At 41.1% G+C, this 22,279-nt stretch overlaps 1 protein-coding gene across 6 annotated transcripts in view; it reads left to right on the plus strand.

Moving 5' to 3' along the window:
• The first annotated feature begins 3,983 nt into the window (after positions 1-3,983).
• Positions 3,984-22,279, plus strand: part of brsk2a (BR serine/threonine kinase 2a) — a 188,995-nt gene continuing 170,699 nt past the window's right edge. For all 6 annotated transcript variants that reach the window (XM_077515990.1, XM_077515993.1, XM_077515994.1 and 3 more), the window contains exon 1: positions 3,984-4,359. In XM_077515990.1, coding sequence (XP_077372116.1) covers positions 4,266-4,359 — 94 coding nt within the window. In that variant the 5' untranslated portion in view covers positions 3,984-4,265. The remainder of the gene's footprint in view (positions 4,360-22,279) is intronic.

Below are 22,279 nucleotides of genomic sequence, written 5' to 3' on the forward strand. Positions count from 1 at the left end.
TTCATCATGTGAATTTTTCTCAAACACCCACAAGGAATTATAAATTGTTTGTCCTGCTTATTGAATCTGCTTGAAAATATAAATAATACATCTCATACACGCATTGAACTCCAAAACACACGCAAGCAGCGCTTTTTCATTGATTTCTTTGCAGAGGGGTGGGATAGAGGGCTGTCAGTGGGGAAGGAGTGATGGCAGGGAAGTGGGGAGGTACAGACGAGGTGATTAAAAACGCAGGCTACAGATGTTCTTGGAGCACTTCAAAGTCTTACTCCTGCCAGCAGCATTGCCAGGCGTGATGCATTATTGAGAAGGTGCCCACCTGCCTGCACCTGGCACTGAAATCACATGCCCGCTCCACCTGGTATCGAGCGCTCACCTGTATGGCACTTTGGGTCGCACCTCCCCTAACAGACTGGCTCATGGTGTGATGAAGGGCAGCAGGGGAAATGACACACATACTCATCATGGACCTCAAAGGCGCTCAACTGGGGCATGATGCGCTTGTGAACCGTGTTAATGAAAGGAGACGAAGAAGGAAGTGATCTTGTCAAGCATTGCAATTGAATTTCCTGTCTCACTTAAAACTCTCTGCATTCATGTACATTTGTAACTTATCTTTTCAAACTGGTGCTTTTCCCTCAAAAAGGAATACAGCTAAAGTTATCCCTGTACATAAAACGGGTCTAATTATTCACTCATAGACTTGATATACCTATTCATCAAGAAATAGAATCTTTTAAGTGGCAATCAATATGGCTTTAGAACAAAAAGGACCAACTCAATGGCAGTAATAACACTAGACAAAATTCACAGTTGGAATATTTATAGATCTGAGAAAAAAAAAAAAACATATGACATGTGATCAAAGCGTACTACTGAAAAAAAAAAAAGAGTGATATGGTGTAAGAGGGTTGGCATATAAATGGATGCAAAGTCACTTGGATATCCTCCTGACTACCAGGAAAAAAAATATTGTACAATCATGTTTATTTTGATATTCCCCAATCTTTGTGAAATAACTGGAATACTGCAAAAGAAATTTTTGAAAAACAAAAAAGTTTTTATTTTTAAGATATGATGTGTCCACCAAAGAAGACATTTTTTAAAACTTAATACAGTTAATACAGTTAAAATAATTAAAACAATACTTTAATGTATTGTTACGAGCCTTATAGAAAACATGCTAACAACATTTAAAGCCTAAATTTGTTTAATAAAAAGTGTTATACACTTACCTTTCCTCTCCCCTAAAAAGTGCTTGCACTGAGGGAAGCCATTTTCTTTTATGCTGCAATCCAATGTAGCAAAGCTCCACCCCTACACATTTGGTATCATTGGAACGCTCTGAATGTCCTCTATAGTGTCCACATGTTGTGGTTTTCGTGTGTCTGTTGTGTTTTGGGTGTGTCTTTTGGTACGACCATGGGGATGTGTGTGTGTGTGTGTGTGTGTGTGTGGGGGGGGGGGGGGGGGGGGGGGGGTCCTTTTTTTCTTTTTTTTAACTTTTTATTGTATTATGGATGTTCAGCACTTTGAGTTGCATTTTTAATGTATGAAAGGTGTTATATAAATAAGTTTTGATTGATTGATTGATTGATTGATTGATTGATTGATTGATTGATTGATTGATTGATTGATTGATGATTGATTGATTGAATTGCTGTAGTCAGGAGGATATGCAGTTTAATAATATAAAATCCAACTTATTAAAGGTGACTTGTGGGGAACTGCAAGGATCTGTAACAGGCCCTAAATTATTCAAATTATTGATGTATGCAATGTTAAATATGTTTGATGATACAACTCTAGTGTGCTGGCAAAAACCTTGAACAGTTTCTGAATTCTTGGGAAAATGAAGAGAATACACACACAAAAATTTTATTTTGGCACAAAGCAAGTTAAAATCACTGTACAGTTTTTTTTATATACATATTTATGAATGAAATACAATGACATTAACCACACATGTCCACTGAGCGCAGAATCTGCTTTCTTGTGCCTTGAGCAAATGCACCAAAAAACACATTACACCACAATTTAGACATGCATTTTACGAGTCTACAATCCAGTTTACTTTTTGTCATCAATTTGCGTGATGTGCCAGGGATGCTTCAGCTGCGTAATCTGGAACACCCAGTAAGGCATAGTGCGTCCACACTAAACTAGATGGCCCCGACGATGCGCTCGTTTTTACACCGAGCCCACGGGTGCCTGTCTACTAAAACAGTGCCCTATGACATAGTACATAGTTTACTACTGCACTTGCTAACTAAGGAGAAAATTGTTGTCGGTACATAAAAGAAAAGAAAATGGCTTCTGTCTGGGTTTAAAGAATCACAATTGAATCAACTTACTAAAGGGTCCACCATATGGCAAGTCTATTAGAGTATAATGAAATACAACTCCCACTATTGCTTTCACTAACAACTCCATTTGTGAAATGCAATGAGTTATATTTCTGGAACGATGAAAGCTGTTTATTCTCTTCCGAGCGTCCTTAGTTTTGAGGGATACGACTTTGTGTTAATGATGCGATTCTTCCTACTTGCTATTTCAGACAGTACTTTATCTTTGTCCTCTGTTGAAGAAGATTTGGAGGTCAAATTGCACATTTGTGTATGAAAGAGCGCTCGTGTATGTGTGTCTCTTGCATGCGTCCCCTGACATCTGTGCTCTCTCGAGGTGCGAGGAACAGACAGAGGCCAGAGCCACAGTCACAGGTCTCAGACCAGTGGGGTGTGAAATGAATTGGAAGTCCAACACACGCTTCCCCCCTGCTGCACTCACACAATCACTTGCAAGTTTGTGTTGAGTGAGTGTGTGTGTGTGTGTGTGTGTGTTTGCAGAGGTGATCTAAAAAAGCAGAGCGCAGGGAACGGACAATGACAGAGACAAGAAACTCTTCGCAGACAGTATAAATATTTATAAACGCTTTTTGACAGCTGCAATGTTCAATAGTTGGATCACTTATTTTCTTTTCTTCCAAGGCTAGATTATCAAGCACAAACCAGACTCAAAAGCCAAAATACTTTCAAATCTCTCAAAGAATGTTTCACATGGTGTGTTAACTACAACTAGGAGTTTTTGCAACATAATTGAAAACTGTAATTATCTGAAAGTTAAGTACAGAACATTCCTGTATGATTATAGTAGGAAGGGAATTAAGACACACGCACAGTGCACACACGAGGTTGCATTTTTCACCGTGGTTATGCATCATTTGGGAAAAAAAGAAAAAAAGATGCTGATGTATACATAATACATAATTTATGTATACACACACCACACATGCCACACATCCCTCACCGCCACCCTGGCCCTATATTAACTGCCTACGACCTGTATATGTCTAATCTGTACATATACCATATAGTTACAGTAGTTTGCTCGTGAGATGGGAGGATCAAGATAGCGACTTCAACGGGCGTGTATGGGCTATCGGCTATCCATATATCGTATATTCAGATCAGTGGTCACACCTGTCTGATTGGCTGTTTTTCCTCAACTGCAGTGTTTTATACTGTTTTTTGTTTTGTTTTGTTTGTTTAAATCAAGCTAATGTTACTTGGGTGGATTTCTGGGGGTTGGTGAATTGCAAATGTGTGAATGGTTGCATGCAGTATGTACCGCCTTCTCTCATCCAAAGTCAGCTGGGAGAGAGTTCAGGTCACAAGCTGCAACCCATATTTATTGGAGACAACAGATGAATGGATGGATGGAAATGTGTGCAAATCTAAGGATCACATTTATGTGTGTGATGATTGCTATTATTTTATACTCATAAGTTTTCTTGTTTTCAAATGATCTGCAAGTTATTTAATAAAATATTTTTAAATGACCCTGCTTGGACTCAAAAACTTTGAGAACCCCATTATTTTTTTAAAACCGGTTCAGCGACACGAAACCGCTGCAGCGAAATGACGTCTCCTCTGTGATTGGCTAAGGCCACTGCCAATCATCGCTCACGCCTCCGCAGCACCTCCCACAGCCGCGCCGAAGCAGCGCAGCTCTCTCCGACAATGCTTTGAAGGCACTTGGCGCTCGTCTTCGGTGATTGGAGAGCTGGGGAGAGAGAAAGGGACAACCTCGCCTCCTCAAACACCGAGCGAGGTTGTGGGGAAAGGAGGCAGAAGAGGAGGTGACGTTCGTGGAGTTTTAAAAGCAAGACCTCAAAGCGGCTCGGACCTCCGAGGAGGAGGAGGAGTGCTTTTCGTCGCCTGCTCTTCGTTATAGAAAGTAACTGCTCTCCAGCCGCATTCGTCATGTCATCGTCCGGCAAAGACAACAGCGGAGCCCCGCATGCCAATTACGTGGGACCGTACCGTTTGGAGAAGACGCTGGGCAAAGGACAGACAGGTTAGTAGGCAGGTTAGCGGCTTGCTCAGTGCACCGGCTTTTAATTGCCCTGAGAGCTCGCGCAGAGTATGTGCACGTCATTAAAGTGTTTAGTTCGAACCCCCTCTCGCGGCTCCTTGTGCTCTGCTGTTTCCCACTTGATCCGCTGACATAATCATTGTTCACGCAGTGGTGCTGTGGAGTGGGGAGGGGTGTTGTGGATTGATTTAGGTGATGCTGTTTTACATGGGCTTGGACTCGGGGGTTTGTACGCGCGCGTGTGCGCGCATTCCGGGCGTACTGTGAGAATAAACTTTTGGGGTCCTAATTCCTGTTTTGTGCGTGTGTGTGTGTGCTCGCGCGTACGTGTGCGTGTTCAGGTTGGAGTACAGCGCCGTTAATCCCTATTTGCCCGATGCATTGATCTATTCTTAGTCCCTACAGCTACAGGCAAGGCAAGGAAAGCAGTCAAGTCAGGCGGTTCTCCTGTAGGCTGTGGCTGCATGACGTGGGTTTCCTCCAACATGGTGCCTTGGGTACCACCCTGACAGGTGCTGGGAAATAAGAGCTACATGAATCTGTCCACATATTGCCATGGGCACATTAGCGGTCTCCCGGAATCACCAGGCACATATCTCACTATTGACTCCAGTGATACTGCAGTTTTGTTGTTGCTCAAGGTAATTCATGATAGAAGCAGGAGTTTAGTCCATCATTTGAGGGGGTGTTTGGTCGAAGTGTGGATCCTGTGAGGTGAGATATGTGCAACCAGTGGAGCCATGCATGAAAAAGAAGAGGCAAGCTGCCGCCAAGCTCTGATGCAGTGCTTGTGACCCTCTAAAAAGACCATGCTTCTGCTGAGAGATTTCCCATCTGTTGTCTAAAACGCAGCAAATAGGCGTCACTTGTGCTACCTGGCCCAGCTGGTCGTGCTGTGCAGCCGCGTATGCGTGCAAATTGCATTTTCTCGGCCAGTGTTTTCTTCAAATGCGCCCCTGGTCTCTTCATTTCCCGAATGTTTGCTGATGGGGATTTCCTCTCAGTCCTGTTATGGTGCCATATGTTTCACCTTTCTCCAAACTTTGCTGTTTGAAATACCTTGTCAAATTTCGAAAGCAAACTCCTATGGAAACTCAACATTTCCAAGGTGCTCATACATTATTGAGCTGTATCAAAAAGTCCAAGATCCAAAAAATAATAAGCGTGCTTTCTTTTGCAAAGTATTTATCAATATGCTGATTATCATGGCCTTCAATTGCATCACTGTTTCAAACATTTTTCAACTCTCTTATCGCAAAATAATAGCCAGTACAATACAGTGTGCTACACTACCAAACAAAGTTTTGTTAAATGCATTATTTCTAATCCTAACGCAGGGGTTCTTGACATTTTTTGAGGTACTGAACCCCACTGCAGTTTCCCATGCGTATTCCCTGAACCATTCTTCATTGACAAAATGATTTTTATTTTTTTTTTTAAATTCAAGGCATATGTATAGTGTTTACTGGTCAACAAAATGAACATGGAGAGTAGCCTTTTCATCGAATCTGGCTCTCTTCACCTTCAATTCAGAAAGTGTGTGATTTTATTCCCCATCTCCATGCATCTTAAGGAAGTATTCCTTTAGTTTTGCTCGATACCTGTAGCACTTTAAAACAGCCACCGCTGTTTATTTATTTATTTATTTATTTTTTTACCTACTTCCTCAGCACAGGTGATGTCATCAGTTGGCAGTAAGTGGAAAAAATAGTATTTAAAGGTGTTAATTGTACATGAAAAAGAATGAAGTTATCAAATTAATTCTGGACAAAATATTAAGTTAACTTTTCACTGCTGAAAATGTTTCAATGAGTCAAGTATCTCTTTTTAAGATGAAACTAGGGGTGGGAATCTCTGACATGAGGCCGATTCGATATGTATCTCGATACACAAGTTGCGGTTCGATTGAAAAACGATTATCTTTCAGAACAGAACGGTTCGATTTGGTTCAATTAAGTTTGGGAACGATACAATTTTCGATTCGATACGATTAATTTCAATATTCAAAACTTATAGTGACATTTGTTGCTTGTAAACATTAATCTGAAAACACAATTTTTTACAGTATCTACAAATGTGTTAAAAAAGAACAATAACAATGTCTTCTATATTTTTTTATATTGAATCAATTATTTAAATTGCCCGGAACAAATCGCTGGGCGATATGACTGAAAAATGTTTAAAATATTTATTAGTTGTTATTGACAGTTAGAATTGTTTTTTTTTAATTCAAAATCAGGATCGGGAAAACAAAAGGCTGATAATTCAATTTGAAATATAAATATTTAACCTTTAAAAAGACACCAACACAATTAAACAGAATATGTCCACATTGTGAAGTATTTCAGAAACATAAATTTAAGACATGAAATAAACCTACCGTCCAGCCAAAAGAAATATGAAGCCACCTTATGGAACAATAAATCTATCAAACACATTTTAACAACTTAATATATCCAAAAATATTTCCAAAAGTGCCCTAACGTTTTTATCAACAATTTTTGTTTTTCTTTGCCATCACATTCATTTTTGGTTAATGTATGATATCTTTTTTGTTTTTTTAATCTGAGACACGATGATGACCACGGAATCACTACTCTTTGTTTTTGTTTTTTGGGCTGTCGTTCATTTTGAGTTTGATGACGTAATTGCGGGCACGTCTCAGTTCCCTGCTGCTCATGCTAGTTGTGTACATTGACAGGGAGCCACAAACTGAGAAATGAGATACTTGCAGTGTGCTTTTAGCTTAGCTGGTGTGTTGGCTGTGGGACATACCTGTGTCGTTTGAATCCATGCATTGGATCGTCACGGGAGTTATTCTTTTTGGCTCGCGCGCAGTACCAACGCCGGCCCGGGACATACAAGTGCACCGAGAGGACTCGATAGCCATGGGAAATACCGAGATGTACGGCACCGGCTTTTGCTAACTGTCTCCACTGTTGCATGTTGTCACTCGTTGTGCGCGCGCGCGCGCGCCGTGTCGCGAACCCGGCGTTGACGGTAGGCTCCTCCCCAAGGTGCGTAACGTCTTTGCATTATGTTTACAACATCCGGGGAATGAAGCGTCTCTGAGCGCTACTTTGCTAGCTCTCTGTAAACACGGAAGCAGCTTGAATAGTGCTGCTACTGAAATGTAAACAAAACAAGTAGAGCACGGTGCAGAACTCTTGCTATTGTTATGAAAACCATAAAGCCTCACTCGCAACCGATTCACAGCAACGCGATATCCGGTCCACAGCTTTACAAGCAATGTATCTAAGGATTCCCGGCGGATTTTGTATCGGTTGACAAGTCTGCTACCGATACGGCCGTTTAGCTCCCCTTGACGACCGATGGTTCGGTCGAATCGGTTTTTTGTCCCACCCCTAGATGAAACCCACGGGCAGCAGATGCAATGAAATGAGCAGAGGCCCCAGAATTGAACCTTGTGGAACACCATACATTTAGTTGTATATGTGAATTCGTATTGCACATAATCGTCCAACCACTTTCTTTTTTTTGCTCGACATAGTATGAAGAGATTACAGTATTAAAGAACCACGACGTACCATCACAACAGCCTTAAGTCGACTACCAAATGCAGCACACATAGGCAAAGTGACCTACTGTGATCACCTGCAACGAGTGATTGCTAAGCGAGATGTTATCTTCATCATGAATCATTTGAATTTGCTGTGTGTCTTGACCTCCACCAAACACCTGAGACTGACTCACTGAACCCATGGGGTTCGATTGTAGTTGTTTGCTGATGCTACCTGTAAACAAGCAATTTTCTTTCATTTATACTTATGTTATAATTAGTGCTGTCAAACGATTAAATTTTTTTAATCTGATTAATCACACTTTTTAATTTTGATTAATCATGATTAATCAGCTAAATTATATCCATCCATCCATTTTATCGACCGCTTATTCCTCACAAGGGTCGCGGGGGCTGCTGGCGCCTATCTCAGCTGGCTCTGGGCAGTAGGCGGGGGACACCCTGGACTGGTTGCCAGCCAATCGCAGGGCACACAGAGACGAACAACCATCCACACTCACAATCACACCTAGGGACAATTCGGAGCGCCAATTAACTTGCCATGCATGTCTTTGGAATGTGGGAGGAGACCGGAGTACCCGGAGAAGACCCGGGGAGAACATGCAAACTCCACCCAGGAAGATCCGAGCCTGGACTCGAACCGGAGTCCTCAGGACTGGGAAGCGGACGTGCTAACCGCTAAATTATATATATTCGTGTAATATAAAATAAATACAAAATACCGTAATATTTTGACATTAACACATTTTATTGTCTGAATGCCATTTTCAAACGTTGATTAAATGCATGTACGCAATTGCATGCATGCGTGTATTGCTCAAAACGTAACAGCATCATATCAATTTGGGTACAATTCAACAATTAATTAATTAAACGCAAATTACTTTTGTTTTATCTAAAGTCCCGTCGGGGTGTTTTTTAAAGCGAAATTTACCAGCGAGCACACCAACTGGCGTCACCCCGCTCATCTTGGAACAACAGGCGTAGGAAATGCCGTGCATTGACCTCATCACTGACCTGCGCAGCCTTCAATGTAACCATCCGTAGTTACGTTCAAGGCTCAAGTGCGGTCAAAAAAAAATAGTACGATTAATATGCGTGAATACGTGATCAATGCGACATTTCTCTGTGATTAATTAATCTATTAACGCTTTAACTTTGACAGCCCTTTTTATAATTCATATTGTCTACTTTTTCCATCAATCTATCGTCTGTACTTCTTGTCCTCATTAGGTTGTGGGTGACCCCAGACTGGCCGTCAGCCAATCACAGGGCACAAGACTAACCGGAACGATTCATATACATACCAGTGGGTATTTTAGATTCTTCAATTGACCCATGTATGTTTTTGGAGTGTGGGAGGAAGCCAGATACCCAGAGAAAACCCACACAAGCACAAGAAGAACATGCTGTACACAGTCCACAAAGGAAGGCGAGATGTAGACCCACAACCGCTCTGCTAGCCATATTATTCCACCATGCTGCCTGTCTTCATCTTTAATTTAAATAATTATGTTGTAATACGAAAGAAGAGTCTCTGTTGTCCTATCGGCAGACAGCAGTGACAGTCTAGCTCTACGATCTACAAGTGTACTGAAGCATACCACAGAGACCACTATGACCGTGAAGTAAGGCAGTTCTGGTCGGCTTTAGAAACGAATAACACGCTATACAAACAGAACTACATCGTAACGCTTGATGGAACCAAAACTGCTAGCTTGTGGAAAATAAACAAATTATATGATACCTGCTTCATCTGCAAAATTCTTCAATAGAAATAAATGTTGCATGGTGTTTTGCGCAAAAGATTAATTATGAATACGTTGCCACAAGTACCTTTGCTCTCGCTCCTCTCTGCTCCTCCTGTACAAATTGTCACTCGCAGAAAGACCCAGTTCAGTCTGCTCTCAGGGGAGGCTTTGCTGGTGGTATGCTGCTGGCGCAGTGGTCTGCTGGGTACAGACTGGTAATGATTTGGTGTCGCCCGGATCATCCATGCCTCATGATGCATTTATGAGCGGATTTTGTCCCAATTTCTGGCAAGGCTTGTTTGTCAAACTCATGTAAGCATCGATAAGCTCAAGTGTCAAAATTGCATCGTAACTGTCTATGCTGACATTTCATTTGTGAAATTCAGTTTCACTGAGAAAATGATTAAATAACACATTTTAATGTGACCACTTTTATCCTGCGATTTGAAATGACATTTACTTGTGCTGAAGTCAAAGGCTCACACATGGTTTGTGTATTCTGTTAGAAAAACAATTACATAACCATTGCCCATGCTGCTAATCCACGCTAGATCTATTTAGATTAATGACATGCATAATGTCTCATTTGACTGTTGATGAAATATGTCAGCTTTCACAGCCAGGTCTTTTAGAAAAGGGTCAGCCTGCAACTGCGCATGCCTCACGCATGAGTGACAGTCGGCACCTTCCGTTGGGCTAAAGCTGTGGTGGTTGGGCGGTATTATTAGAGGAGAGGAGTATGTTCTCTGGTTGAGCTGAGCAATGGTGCTCTTCCCTGTTCATTAAGTGATTAGTCCTGACACAAACACACACACGCACGCCCACACACACCGCCACCAAAGTGGTTCTGGTTTGGCTTCCTGATTTAATCCCCAATGCAGCCAAAGTCCCCAGTCACTCACACAATCACGTGGCCCAATGGGCAGGCCCGCTCTAGCTTAGCGACATAGCCCTTGCGTGTTGGCAAATGCAGACTCATTGCACAGACGACATACTATGTTCCGTAAACTGATGCATAATTGTGTTTTGTTATGGTCTAGCAACAACAGATGGAGATGACATTTGCTCAGTGTACACAAGCCGTTTTCGGCAGTCATTGCTGTCAATTTCTCTCTATTTCCTTGGGTTATATTGCTTTCTGTCCAGTGTGTGCGCCCGTCCGGGCCAGAACAGGATCCGCTATTAGGTTGTGGCTGCATGGGTGACTGCTCATTAGGGCTGGAGCCACAGAGGCATGGAAGCCAATCTTGAACCGATAAAAGTTATTGTGCTTGAGGGTTGGGACCTAGTGAGACCTGTGTGTCTGCTAGGTGATCATTGCGGTCCTGCCTCATACGGGAATTTGTCAAAAACATGCTTCTGTCTGAATGGACATTCAACTGTCATTCCAGTTTAAGAACAGAGTCAACAGTTTTTGCTCTGTGCTTAAGATGTCAATGGCATGGTAACTTAAAAATAATTGCACATTTGCAAAGCATACAGATTGTGAGTAAAATAGCGCATTCCTTGTGATTCTTGCAATTTATGAAACTTTAAGAATGCTAATAGCTCTGGATTAGTTTTGTTCTCAGAGTAGCTGAATCACTGCTTTGTTCATACATCAGAAAATGGAACTCAATTCTTTCTTTCTGGCTTTCTTATCCCGACAATACTTGATTAGTGGAATAAATGTTGCCCATTGTTTGGCTAAAACGGCCTCTTAATCCAGTGTAAATCCTTGTTCTTGCAAGATTTAGGTATTGACAAGCTGTGAGCTAGGGGTTGTGTAGGCTCCTTGATTCGTCAATGGACATTTAGAGAGCACAACCATTAGCTTCAAGGGCCTTCATATTGACATATGCACCCATGCTCCATGTGATGTGTTGTTGGTCTGCTAAGGCGTTCTCTTTCTGTGTTCACTGCATTTATTCCAGGAATCTAGTAGTTTCTTTTATCATTGTATCCGCACTGCTCCCACTGTAGTTCATGTAAGGACTTAACAGTGCATGACTATGCAAGATGAGTAAAAAGTTTTATTTACCCTTGCACACACTCTGACACATGGGATAGACTGCTAAGGGATTGTGGTACATTCCATGATAATGAAAAGCCGTTAATTCGGTTTTGATTGATTGCTGGTGAGTTGGGGTGGTTCATTGGGATCAATTTCAAAGATTTACTGTCTGGTTGAATCAATCCATAGTGTTTCACACTACATGATATTCCTCCCTGATGATAAGTAAGGAGGAAATGTCCATTCGATGCTGTCAATGGAAACGGTCAAAACCACTTGGCCAAAGCACGAAAACACCTCCGTCACTTGTTGCAGATGTTGAAATACACTCCATTAAAGTCATAAATGGACTCTAACATGGGCGGTGATCCAATCCCAAATGTTCACAGACTGACTCAGAATTTGTTGTGACCTTTTGTTTAAAACATTCATTTTGTCTTCTAGTTAATGCAGTAATTGATTTTTGCATGTTTGAAGTTTGTTTATTGAACCTATAAACATAACATATAACATATAAACATAAACAAATAGAATAAATAGAATTTTCTTTTTAAGGACAGTAAGTTTTGCGTTTACCTTACTTTACTAGTTGGATGCCGAAACTAGTAAAGGTAAACACAAAACCTTATTATTGTCTTAAAAAGAAAAATAATACTTGAGACCTTGACCTTGAGATCTCGTGAATGAGGGAAACAAATGGTAAATTAGTGTTTGTGTGGGTTTGTTGGGCGATTTAGAAGGCTTGAGCCAGTGGCTACCTTGTGTTACTCCTATCTTATTAGCTCTCTGGAACTGAGCAGGGTCACAGCAAGCCAAGCCTGTCTGGGCCCAGCTGTTTGTTCTTAGGTCAAAGCCAAAGCCCTGCTCCATCAGCCCTGAAATGTACCCTAAATGGTGGGATGGAACTACATGTTCACGTGCGCTTCCTCTGATCCATATGTTCCGACTTTGACTTGGATTACTTTATGATGACAATTTCCATCATAGGGCACCCTTCCTCTCCTTCCATTCCTCATTGGTTTTCCTCGGCCAGTCAAGATTCCTACAGGAATTCAACCATGTGGTAAATCAGCCCATACAAGACCTTGGTAGAATTGCATCGATTGGGAAGAATGTATGTAGCCAACGATTTTCAGTGAGTAATGATGACGAAAGAGACGGAAACGCGGTGGGGAGTGTAGTGAAGGATGAAGGCGAAGAAGAGGATGAGTAGAAGAAAATAAGGGACCTTGAATAGAAACAAATGACGAGGTCTTGATAGTTGTGCGTGCAGTGAAGATTATTAAGTAAAGCAAAGTATTGATTAGTCTCTTCATTACTGTACATCCGTTCTCCTAGCTTTTTTTCCTCATGTCTCTATTGCTGACCTCCAGAGGTGGAAAGGGCTTGACCTTTAGATGGTAGGTCAGTAAATGAGTGAAGCATTGCTTGAAAGAGTGGGTTTTATGTTTAAATCTGTAAGTCTCTTGCACTACAACCATTCTCATATTCTCCAATTAGGATGAAACTGTTGCAATCTACATTTTTTTTTTTTAATTATTTTCTTATCCTTTTACTTTTACATTCCATTGTAACAGAGACGTGCCTCTTCTTTGTGAACAAATCAATGACAGAGCTTTTTTATCTACAACCAAGGGCGATTCTAGAACCAGAGCTTTAGGGGAGCTTAGCTTAGCCAGGCAAACTAAATGTAACTATTTTGTATATTTCTTTTTCTTCTTCTTCTTCTGCTATGAGATTCCATGCAGCATCCTTTTTTTGGTTGTCCTTATAAAAAGGATGTGCCGTGTCATATATTATTTTGTGGTTTTCCACCTCCAATATAAACCTCTCCTCGTCCATGTTTGCTGGTGTCTAAACCGTGAATGAGCACATGGCCCGGCGACGCCCACGTCACGTTTTGCTGATAAGCTTGCGAAATAGGAGCTGGTGAGTGTTTTATTCTGAAAGGTAACCGGAAATTTATTTTGAAACGGTCTTCCTGTCCCGCTCGATGTGTTTTGTGCTAGCTTGCCATTTGCCGGAGGCCTACCGCTAAATAGAAAATAGGTCTATCCTTGCGGAAGGCCTGCGGCACGCCGCAGCTGGGACGCAGTCGACACGCAACGCACCCGCAAGCGGTGTAAACTGCACCATTCGAATGAATGGAATCTAATTGCTTGCGTCGCCGGACCGCACCGCAACCGCACCCGGTGTAAACCCGGGGTCAGAATGACTCAACATTTCCTTGTTCAATGTTGAACAGCCGCACTTCGTGCATTTTTATCTGGTAAAGATGTAAAGACGAGACCGAAGACATTTTCATCTGTTGCCGTGATTGGTCAAATCAAACGTGAACAAGATGCCACGTCGTCCAATCAGCTCCAAGTATTGCACAGACTGTCCCACCTTCCCCAAGCAAATGACCGTGGAGCAGTCCATATTGATATTGTGGAGAAGTCTCTTGAGGGAATCACAATTATCAATCTGGCAATTGGCAGGTTATATTACTACGGTTTTATGCCACCAAATGTGCAATAACCGAGCCAAATTGACCCAGTTGGCCACAATGCATTTAACAACAGATGCAAGGGAGTTTGCAAACACGGACGCTGGCGGACCTTAGAAACGAACTCACTTCGTAATGTTTATGGATTTGAAATGGGATGGGCCAAAAAAGAAAAAAAAATCAGGGTGACTTCGCGGGATCCTGGAATATAAAGTAAGTTATTTGAAAAACCTTTCTGTGCGGTACCATTAGTATGCTGCATCATTGGCCATTGTAGGCTTCGACAATGTTTGAACGAGACAAGCGAATATGTCAGGCTTAGTATACATATGATGAAGATAAAGCGCTATTTAAGTGCACTCTATTTACCATTTAATATTTTGAATTGATCAAATTGGATTTTTCACATGTTGGACTTTGAAATGATTTTCAGGAAAAGTACAGTAAGTGATTCAAGTTTATTCAGGGCTAATGCTGATTGTGATTGTTAATCGTTTAGCAAAGGCTATTTTTTTTGTGTTTGTGTAATATGTTCATATGTGTGCAGAAGATAAGGAGCAATGAGGATTTATATCCACTAAATTCAACTCACGTCAACCTTAGTAGACTTAAAATAAAAAATAAATAAATACATAAATAAAAAATATATATTATATATATAAAATGCGGACAGCTACTCCCACAAATTCCCCAATGAAAGGCTTCTGGGATGATACAGGTTATATTGGGAATCTTTAACAATGGACACACCACAAGAAATTAAAGCAGCAGTTAAAGCAAAGTGAAAATTTTCTCCCTATCAGTGATTAGTGCAGTCCTCTGCTACCGTTCTTTCTTGTTTTGATGATTGTCTTCTAGTGAAGTGGTGAGTGTGTACAGTACACCACTTCTTCCCCCACTGCTACTCCAAATTGTTACTATATCTATTTTCATGTTTTAGCGACTGTATACTGTAACTGATCCTTGCCATTGCCGCTCGCTATGCTCTGCCTTGTTTGGACAGTCATTATAAGTCAGCTACCGTGTCTTTTGTGTCAGTTCAACTTAACCCTTGCTTAGCTGCATGTCTGGCTATAACTGCGTGAACGCTGGGTCGGCTGCCAACATTGGTTGTCTGGTTGTCATGGTTTCTCTGCTTCTTGCTGGTTCCCAGTCTGCCTTCATGAAGAACGGACGGGATTGCTCTCTCTTCTTCCACCTACTCACTCTTCTTTCTCTTCTGCCTCTCTCGCTCTCAAACTCTGCAAGCGGCTGCAATCTGAAATCAGCATCATAATATCTGACGATTGCCTGTGAAATATGCAGCCTTTTTCCGTGTGTGCGAGTTTAATTTATTCATACTTAGCACCCCCACACCCCATTTGTTCAGTTTTGTTGCTGGAGTATGTGGTGTATGTTTCACATATGCTTATGCAGGCTGCGTGCTTTTGCGTGTACGCAGACATACGGCAATGGATCAGACAGGCTTGTCCTGCTCTTTGCTCTCCGCTCTGTTCTGTGTTCCCATTTTAAATCTGTGAGATTAGCACATGTGGGGAGCCTCGGCTTTTGTGGCTGTCGGCTCAGCTTGCCTTGGCAGGATGTCCTGTGATTGGGGGGCGCTCCATCCTCATCCACACAGTGCTGGCTGTCCTGCTCTACTTCATCCATTAACAAATAGATAGGTAGGCGACTGACCTTGACTTTGGTGCAGTTTTCTCACTGCAACACACTTGCCCATCCCACACTAGTGCTCCAGGATCCATCATAAGTCCTCTATATAGGCTATTAATCAAAGCAATATGGTAATTGGAAGATTATTCTCATTTTGAATCGATACTCATTGCATTACTATTATGCTTAACACAGAAGGATCCGTATAGAATTTACGGTGAGTTCATATGCTGCACAAGCTAAAAGAATATGGATTTTTGTACTTCTATTTTATTTTGATTGTAGTTCAGAAAATTGATGGATTGATGATTGTATTCCATACTTAGAAGAGATGGTCATTTGACTTAATTTCTTTGATCGACTATGCGGGAAAATTCATGACGACTTCGTCAATTAATTGTCCGTGCGTCCATCTTATTCCGTATACTGCCTCGCAAGGATCATGGGTGGACTGCCGTCTATACCAACTCACTTTGGGTAAAAGCCAGGATGCACCCCGGTCTGGGAGCCAGCAAAACATAAAAACTCCGTTCCAAGTGGACAGTTTAGCATCGTATTCACCTACCTGAGATTTGTCTTTGAATGTTTGGTGAACCTACAGTAAATGGCCTTTTAGTGAAATCATAATGGACGAACATCACAAACCTGTGGTGACTGCACGTGATTGTCTTTGTCACACCCTTGGTTCGATAACCAGTACCAATTCAGTGGTGGTTATTTTGGCCCATGTCATATAAGTACATTATACCCTCTTTTGTTAGTTTCTTTATGGACAATCTGGTTGTATTTATAAAATGCTTCATTGGGCCAGCTATGACCAAGGGTTTATTTGTTTTCTGTGTTGCCTTTCAGACTGTGAGTCAGTAGTTCGATCTTGTGCCCAAGTCAAAGTCTCAAATATGCATCAGGGTGGTTCAACTTCTTCTTTGTAATGTGCTGCCTTGTTCCAAATCTCTGTTTGGGTTTGGAACTTTGGGAACCCAGATCATTTTTACTCCATTGCTACGGACTAGGGGTCTATAGCACTCTAGTCAAATGGGTCCTGTTGCCTAATGTATTAGTCATTGATGTTACTTTCCTTATGTCTTCTCCAATGTTCAAAGGGAATTGCTTCTGAGTGCAAGTAGTGCTGCGCAGCATTACGATACATATCATTTTTTGCAATATAAAAATGCCTACCGTGTGTCATACGATATAACCAACCTGTCATCATCCAATCATTATTTGGATGTCGGAATTGAGTTAGCTCTGTTGCGACACTAATGTAGCACCCGCGACAGTAACCCAACTACAGTTGCCTTCATACTACATCATCTTTGTGCGTGACTCTCCTGGCATAACAAATGGATTCACGCTTATTCCAGCTATTACAGGAATGTAACTGTTGGATTAAGTGTGGATTGATCGGTCATGCCTGGAGAGTCGTGCGACTGTTGCGTTATGCTTGTCACTTGAGCTGAGTTCAATAAATGGAGTCTGTACAATGTGCATGCACACCAAGAGGTTATGATTGCAAGAGCGCTTGTGTGACGAGAACGACTTTAGATTCGACTTGGCGGTAGCATCTGGATGTAAATCGTACACAACAGTGTAGCTTTCTTGAATGCTGGTTGTCCTAACATATATTTTGAATGGTGTTTTTCTTCTGTATATTTTTTATTTGTTTTATTGTGTTTTTATATCAAAATGATGCATTTTATATATAAATTTAAAAAGCTAAGTGCAAGGTTAACAAAACATCTGTAATGAATAAAAAAGTTGGAGAGTAACCTTTTCACCAAGGAGGTCAATGCTTCAATGACCTGACCAAAGTGTAATAACTAATTTATATAGGCAAGTGCCGCTTTTACCTTTTGGGTGCACTATCATTGCGTCACTGTAATCAATGTCTTATCTTTTTTCCTTACATTGTTTTTATTTGGTTACCGTTAACAGTAGAACTGATTGAGTGACAAAGTAACAATGGAAAAAAAAAAAGAGGCATTGCTGCATCCTCATCCCAGATGTTTTTTTGTTGTTATTATTTTACTCTAGGCATAAAGCTGCTTATTCATGACGATGTTGGATATTGGTGATGTACTTGTTTGCGTTTGCTTGTGCTTGTGTCTGTCTGCACACTGCATCCTCCTCCACATCAGTCTGATGATCCATAACAGTGCCAGAGAGGCATAAATCACAGGAGTTTTAGCACATGAGATAGGCAGACTCAGTGTAGCCTCAAAAGAGGAGGAGGTTTCTGAGTGAGACAAAAAAAAAAAAAGCGCAGTAAAGCACCTCTCAGGGTCAGCGCCTCTATTATCATTCAAATCCAGGACACAACGTGTGTGTGTGTGTGTGTGTCTCTCTCTCTCTCTCTCTCTCTCTCTCTCTCTCTCTCTCTCTCTCTCTCATTCTCTCTCATTCTCTCTCATTCTCTCTCATTCTCTCTCTCTCTCTCTCTCTCTCTCTCTCTCTCAGACACACATGCACGCACACACACACAGCTACTAGTATTGTACAATGAGGACCCTCTGCATTCACACAAACAGAAATGCAAAGTGCAGCTGTATTGTGGGAGCGAGGAATCCCAGCTATCTATTTGACTCCAGCAGGCATGTGACGTTGTAGGAGCGAAAATGCAGCCACAGAGAGAAGCGCTGCACAGATGTAGGGCCTGAGGGCTAAGGACACTCACCTCTTAATTAATTAATCAACCAGGCGTACGCCACATAGTTCCCCCTGATTCTCAGTTATTTATTGCAGACTATGTTTTTTTTTTTGCTTCTGACTTGGTGGTAATAATTTGGAGAAGGCCCTTTTATATTCCAGTATGCCCCAGCGCACAGAGCAAGTACAAGAACTTAACAAAAATCTGACCGCCTCAAAAACCATTGAGGGGATCCTTTAATAAATGCTACTTTACACTTACACTTTACTTACAGACACACTCCAAAAACATAACATACACTGTAAAAAAGCAGAACAGTGGGCTTTTGGACATTTCAGGAGGTTGTCCCTCTGCTGTTGCAACCTTGTCCTCTGTTTCACCTTAAATACATTTCCTGGCCATTACTACAAGCAAGTACATTGACTCTCTTGATGATGGAGTAGATAGGGACTTGTAAGTGCATGTGTATTTGGCTTTTTTTTTTTTTTAGCAACAGCGTCTATTTTGATGTGAAGAGTCTGTTGCCATAGCAACATCATGACTGTCTGTCCTTGAGCAAGTCATTTCTTTTTGGCCTGCTTTGTTACTGTCCTCAGTGTTACTTTGGCATATTACAGTTTGTGTAATGGGAGCATAAATATAAGCCAGCAATGGCCATCGGTCCCTTTGTTTGTGCCTGTGTTCGTTTAAACAAACCTGAAAACTTGCAGGTCAACGTGTGGCAGAGCATTACTGATGTGAGTGGATTGTGGTTTTAATGACCATAATGGCTTTTTTTTTTTTTTCCTTTCCCCACATCGCTTACGACTAGTACTCATTTGTAACACAAATCTCTCTCTCTTTTTTTTTTTTTTGATATAAGTTACCTCTCCATTTGTTTGGGTTCTGAACTGTTCTTTTGATCCTGATTCTTCTGATTTTTATTTTTAATGAAAATCTTGTGACACAAAGCCATTTTACCAGGAACACTTTGAAAATTGGGCAACATATGGATATGGAGTCAGATTCTTTTAATTTTTGGAGGGTCCATCCATTCTAGCCACTGCTTATCCACAGCCCCAACCAATCCCAGCTCCCTTTGAGCGAGAGGTGTGGCACACCCTAAATTGATCGCCAGCCAATCGCAGGGCACAAATAGACAAACAGCCATTCACAATATATTAACACTTCCAAACTTCACAAAGGAAAGCTAGTGCCATTCTAACCCATGACTTCTATACTGTAATGGCCACCAATTGTCAGATTTTTTTGGGGGGGATTGTTCTATGCCAAGTCACCCCCCAAAAATCTGAAAACTTAATTAAGACTTACTACCAGTGTACTTGTTGATTGTGATTGCACAACACTAAAGCTCAAATTTTAGGCCAATCGGAGCAGGATTTCAGAGCTATGGCCTGCCAAATTTAGACATTTTTGGCTGCCTTCCTTTGAACCCTTACCTTAGGAACTACATGGCCAATCATTTAGAGGATTGACACATATTTTAGTAACCTTTGGATTTGCACCTTTTGTTGTAGTTGACCTTGATAGTGACCTTGTGGTTCAAGTGACCTTAAAAAAAAACTTTCCATGAAATATAATCTTTCACGTTCTCTTAAATATAGAAAACTTTCAAAGATGTGATTTTTTATATATTTATTTTTTAGCAGTATTAAGGAGTCAGAGTATCCATAATACCGATTTTCAATGAATATGATGCCCTTTTGCAGAAAATGTCAAAAAATTCGACAGGCCGTAGGTCCTAAACCCCTGTGCCGACTGACCTAAAGTTTGAGATTTAGTGCTGTGCCGTCACGATCAACAAGTACACCAAGTTTAATTAAAATCAAATCCGCTTGGGTAAACCCACTGGGTGATTTGTCATGGAATGACCCTTTTGTCGATTCACTCACCAAAAACAAAACAAAACTGAGTGGTTTAACACAATAAGTGAAGTAATATGATGCTAAATCAGCAACATCACTCTCAAGTTAACCTGATGCAAAAGCCATCTTTGAAATCTCAGCTACCATTCAGTAGACGTACTTATAACCAGCTCTCTCTTTATTTCTGTATCCATTTCTCTCTTTCCCTTCATGTCTTACCACCGCCTTTCTTCTTGACCTTTGCTCCTCCTGCTCCCTCATTTCCTCGCTTCATGCCTAATGGATATTTCCCTGCAGCCTTCAGACCTTACATTACTGTTCTGCTCAGGTAGGTCTCATTTCTTGCAGAGGTGATTAGATCTCACCGGAAGAAATTCTGGTCCGATAAGCCGCAGTTTTGTGGACTCATACAACGGCAGAATGAATTAAATTCAACCATTACATATGCTCCCTTGCAGTATATGCCTGCCAATCATAAGACTGGTAACTCATACTGATGTCCCCACATTAAGGGAACTTGAATACAAAAATTCTAGAAAGCACCCAGTGTCAACCAAGCTTTATTAAACGTGGAAAGTGTTCACCCCCGTATTTCACTGTTCCATCTTTCCCGCTGTGGTAAAGAGGAGAAAACAAAACGGTTATTTGAATTTAAAAAAAATAAAAAAATATCTCTCACATAACCATGTGCAAGCATGCATACAAATGGGTTAATTTGATGCGAAGGCAGAGTTATGGAAGAGGAACATACTGTGTTGTCTTTTAATGGCTCTGTGCTTGTAATTGCTTGTGAATACTGGATTGAATAGAATGCATCATCATATTTCATGTTACAAACCATTGGGGTAAAAATAACAAGTAGGTGGTCACTTACTAATTCTAAAGCTTTCTACTGGAATGAATTAAGGGAAAAAAAAAAGATTCTACTCATATATTCTTTGGGCTGTTTTAGAAGGTGAGCTGTATTGTAATAGAAATGTGTTTCATGAATCTGATTCTGTTCTTGGTAAACTGGTACTGAGTCACACAGAAATACCCGCAGAACTGCTCTATAGTAAAGGCGTATGAAGGAACTATTAAGAGTTTAAATGAGTATTTAGTAGGGATGTGCATCTCTCTGATAAAAGACGATTAAATAGTAAATACGTGTCTCGATGCATGGGATTCGATACAATTCAAGAATGGTGCATTTTTAAGTGGAACTGAATTTATTACTGTGACTTCCCCAGTGTGACCACACTGCAGCTTATTACATTCTCTACCTAATGAGACTTGATGAAATATTCAAACCTGGACTTGGAGTAGCTTTGCATTTGTGTGTGTGTGTGTGTGTGTATATATATATATAGCGTTTCATTTCTGACAGCCAAAGTGAGTATGGCAAGATATGGACACAAAGAAAAACAAACATCCGATAGACATTGACATGATAAAAATGTGTTATTCCACAATTTGCCAAACTCCTGGACACACATTAATCTCTAGAAAGACACGCTTGTATGTGTGTACATATATTAGCCCAGATCATGGCTGCCTGTATACCGCCCTCGAAAAACAAGACTAAATCAAGCTGACTTATCCATAAAAAGACATGTTTTATTTGCCCTTAAGTCACTATAAACTGGGAATTGATTTAAACACAACACACACAGGATACACAGCATCTTATCTCCTCCCTTTCTAGAGCATTGATACATGAAACCTGCGAAATTCCGCTTCCAATGTGCCAGTACCCCAACGTGCCAGTATCCCAACGTGCAAGTACCCCAAAGTGGCCCGGGCAACGAGGGCCCTTTATAGCTGCTCGCAGCTCTAGTTATTCTTCTTCGTCTTTATTCTCCGCAAACAATCGCAATTTTGGGGACCTAAACATTCACGAAAACTCAACAAACTTTGCACACTCTTCGGGCCCGGTGAAAAATGTAATATTATGACGTTGTCATAACAACGCAACTCTATAGCGT

This window comes from Festucalex cinctus, chromosome 3, assembly GCF_051991245.1.
Source record: "Festucalex cinctus isolate MCC-2025b chromosome 3, RoL_Fcin_1.0, whole genome shotgun sequence".
In the NCBI taxonomy this organism is placed as follows: Eukaryota; Metazoa; Chordata; class Actinopteri; order Syngnathiformes; family Syngnathidae; genus Festucalex; species Festucalex cinctus.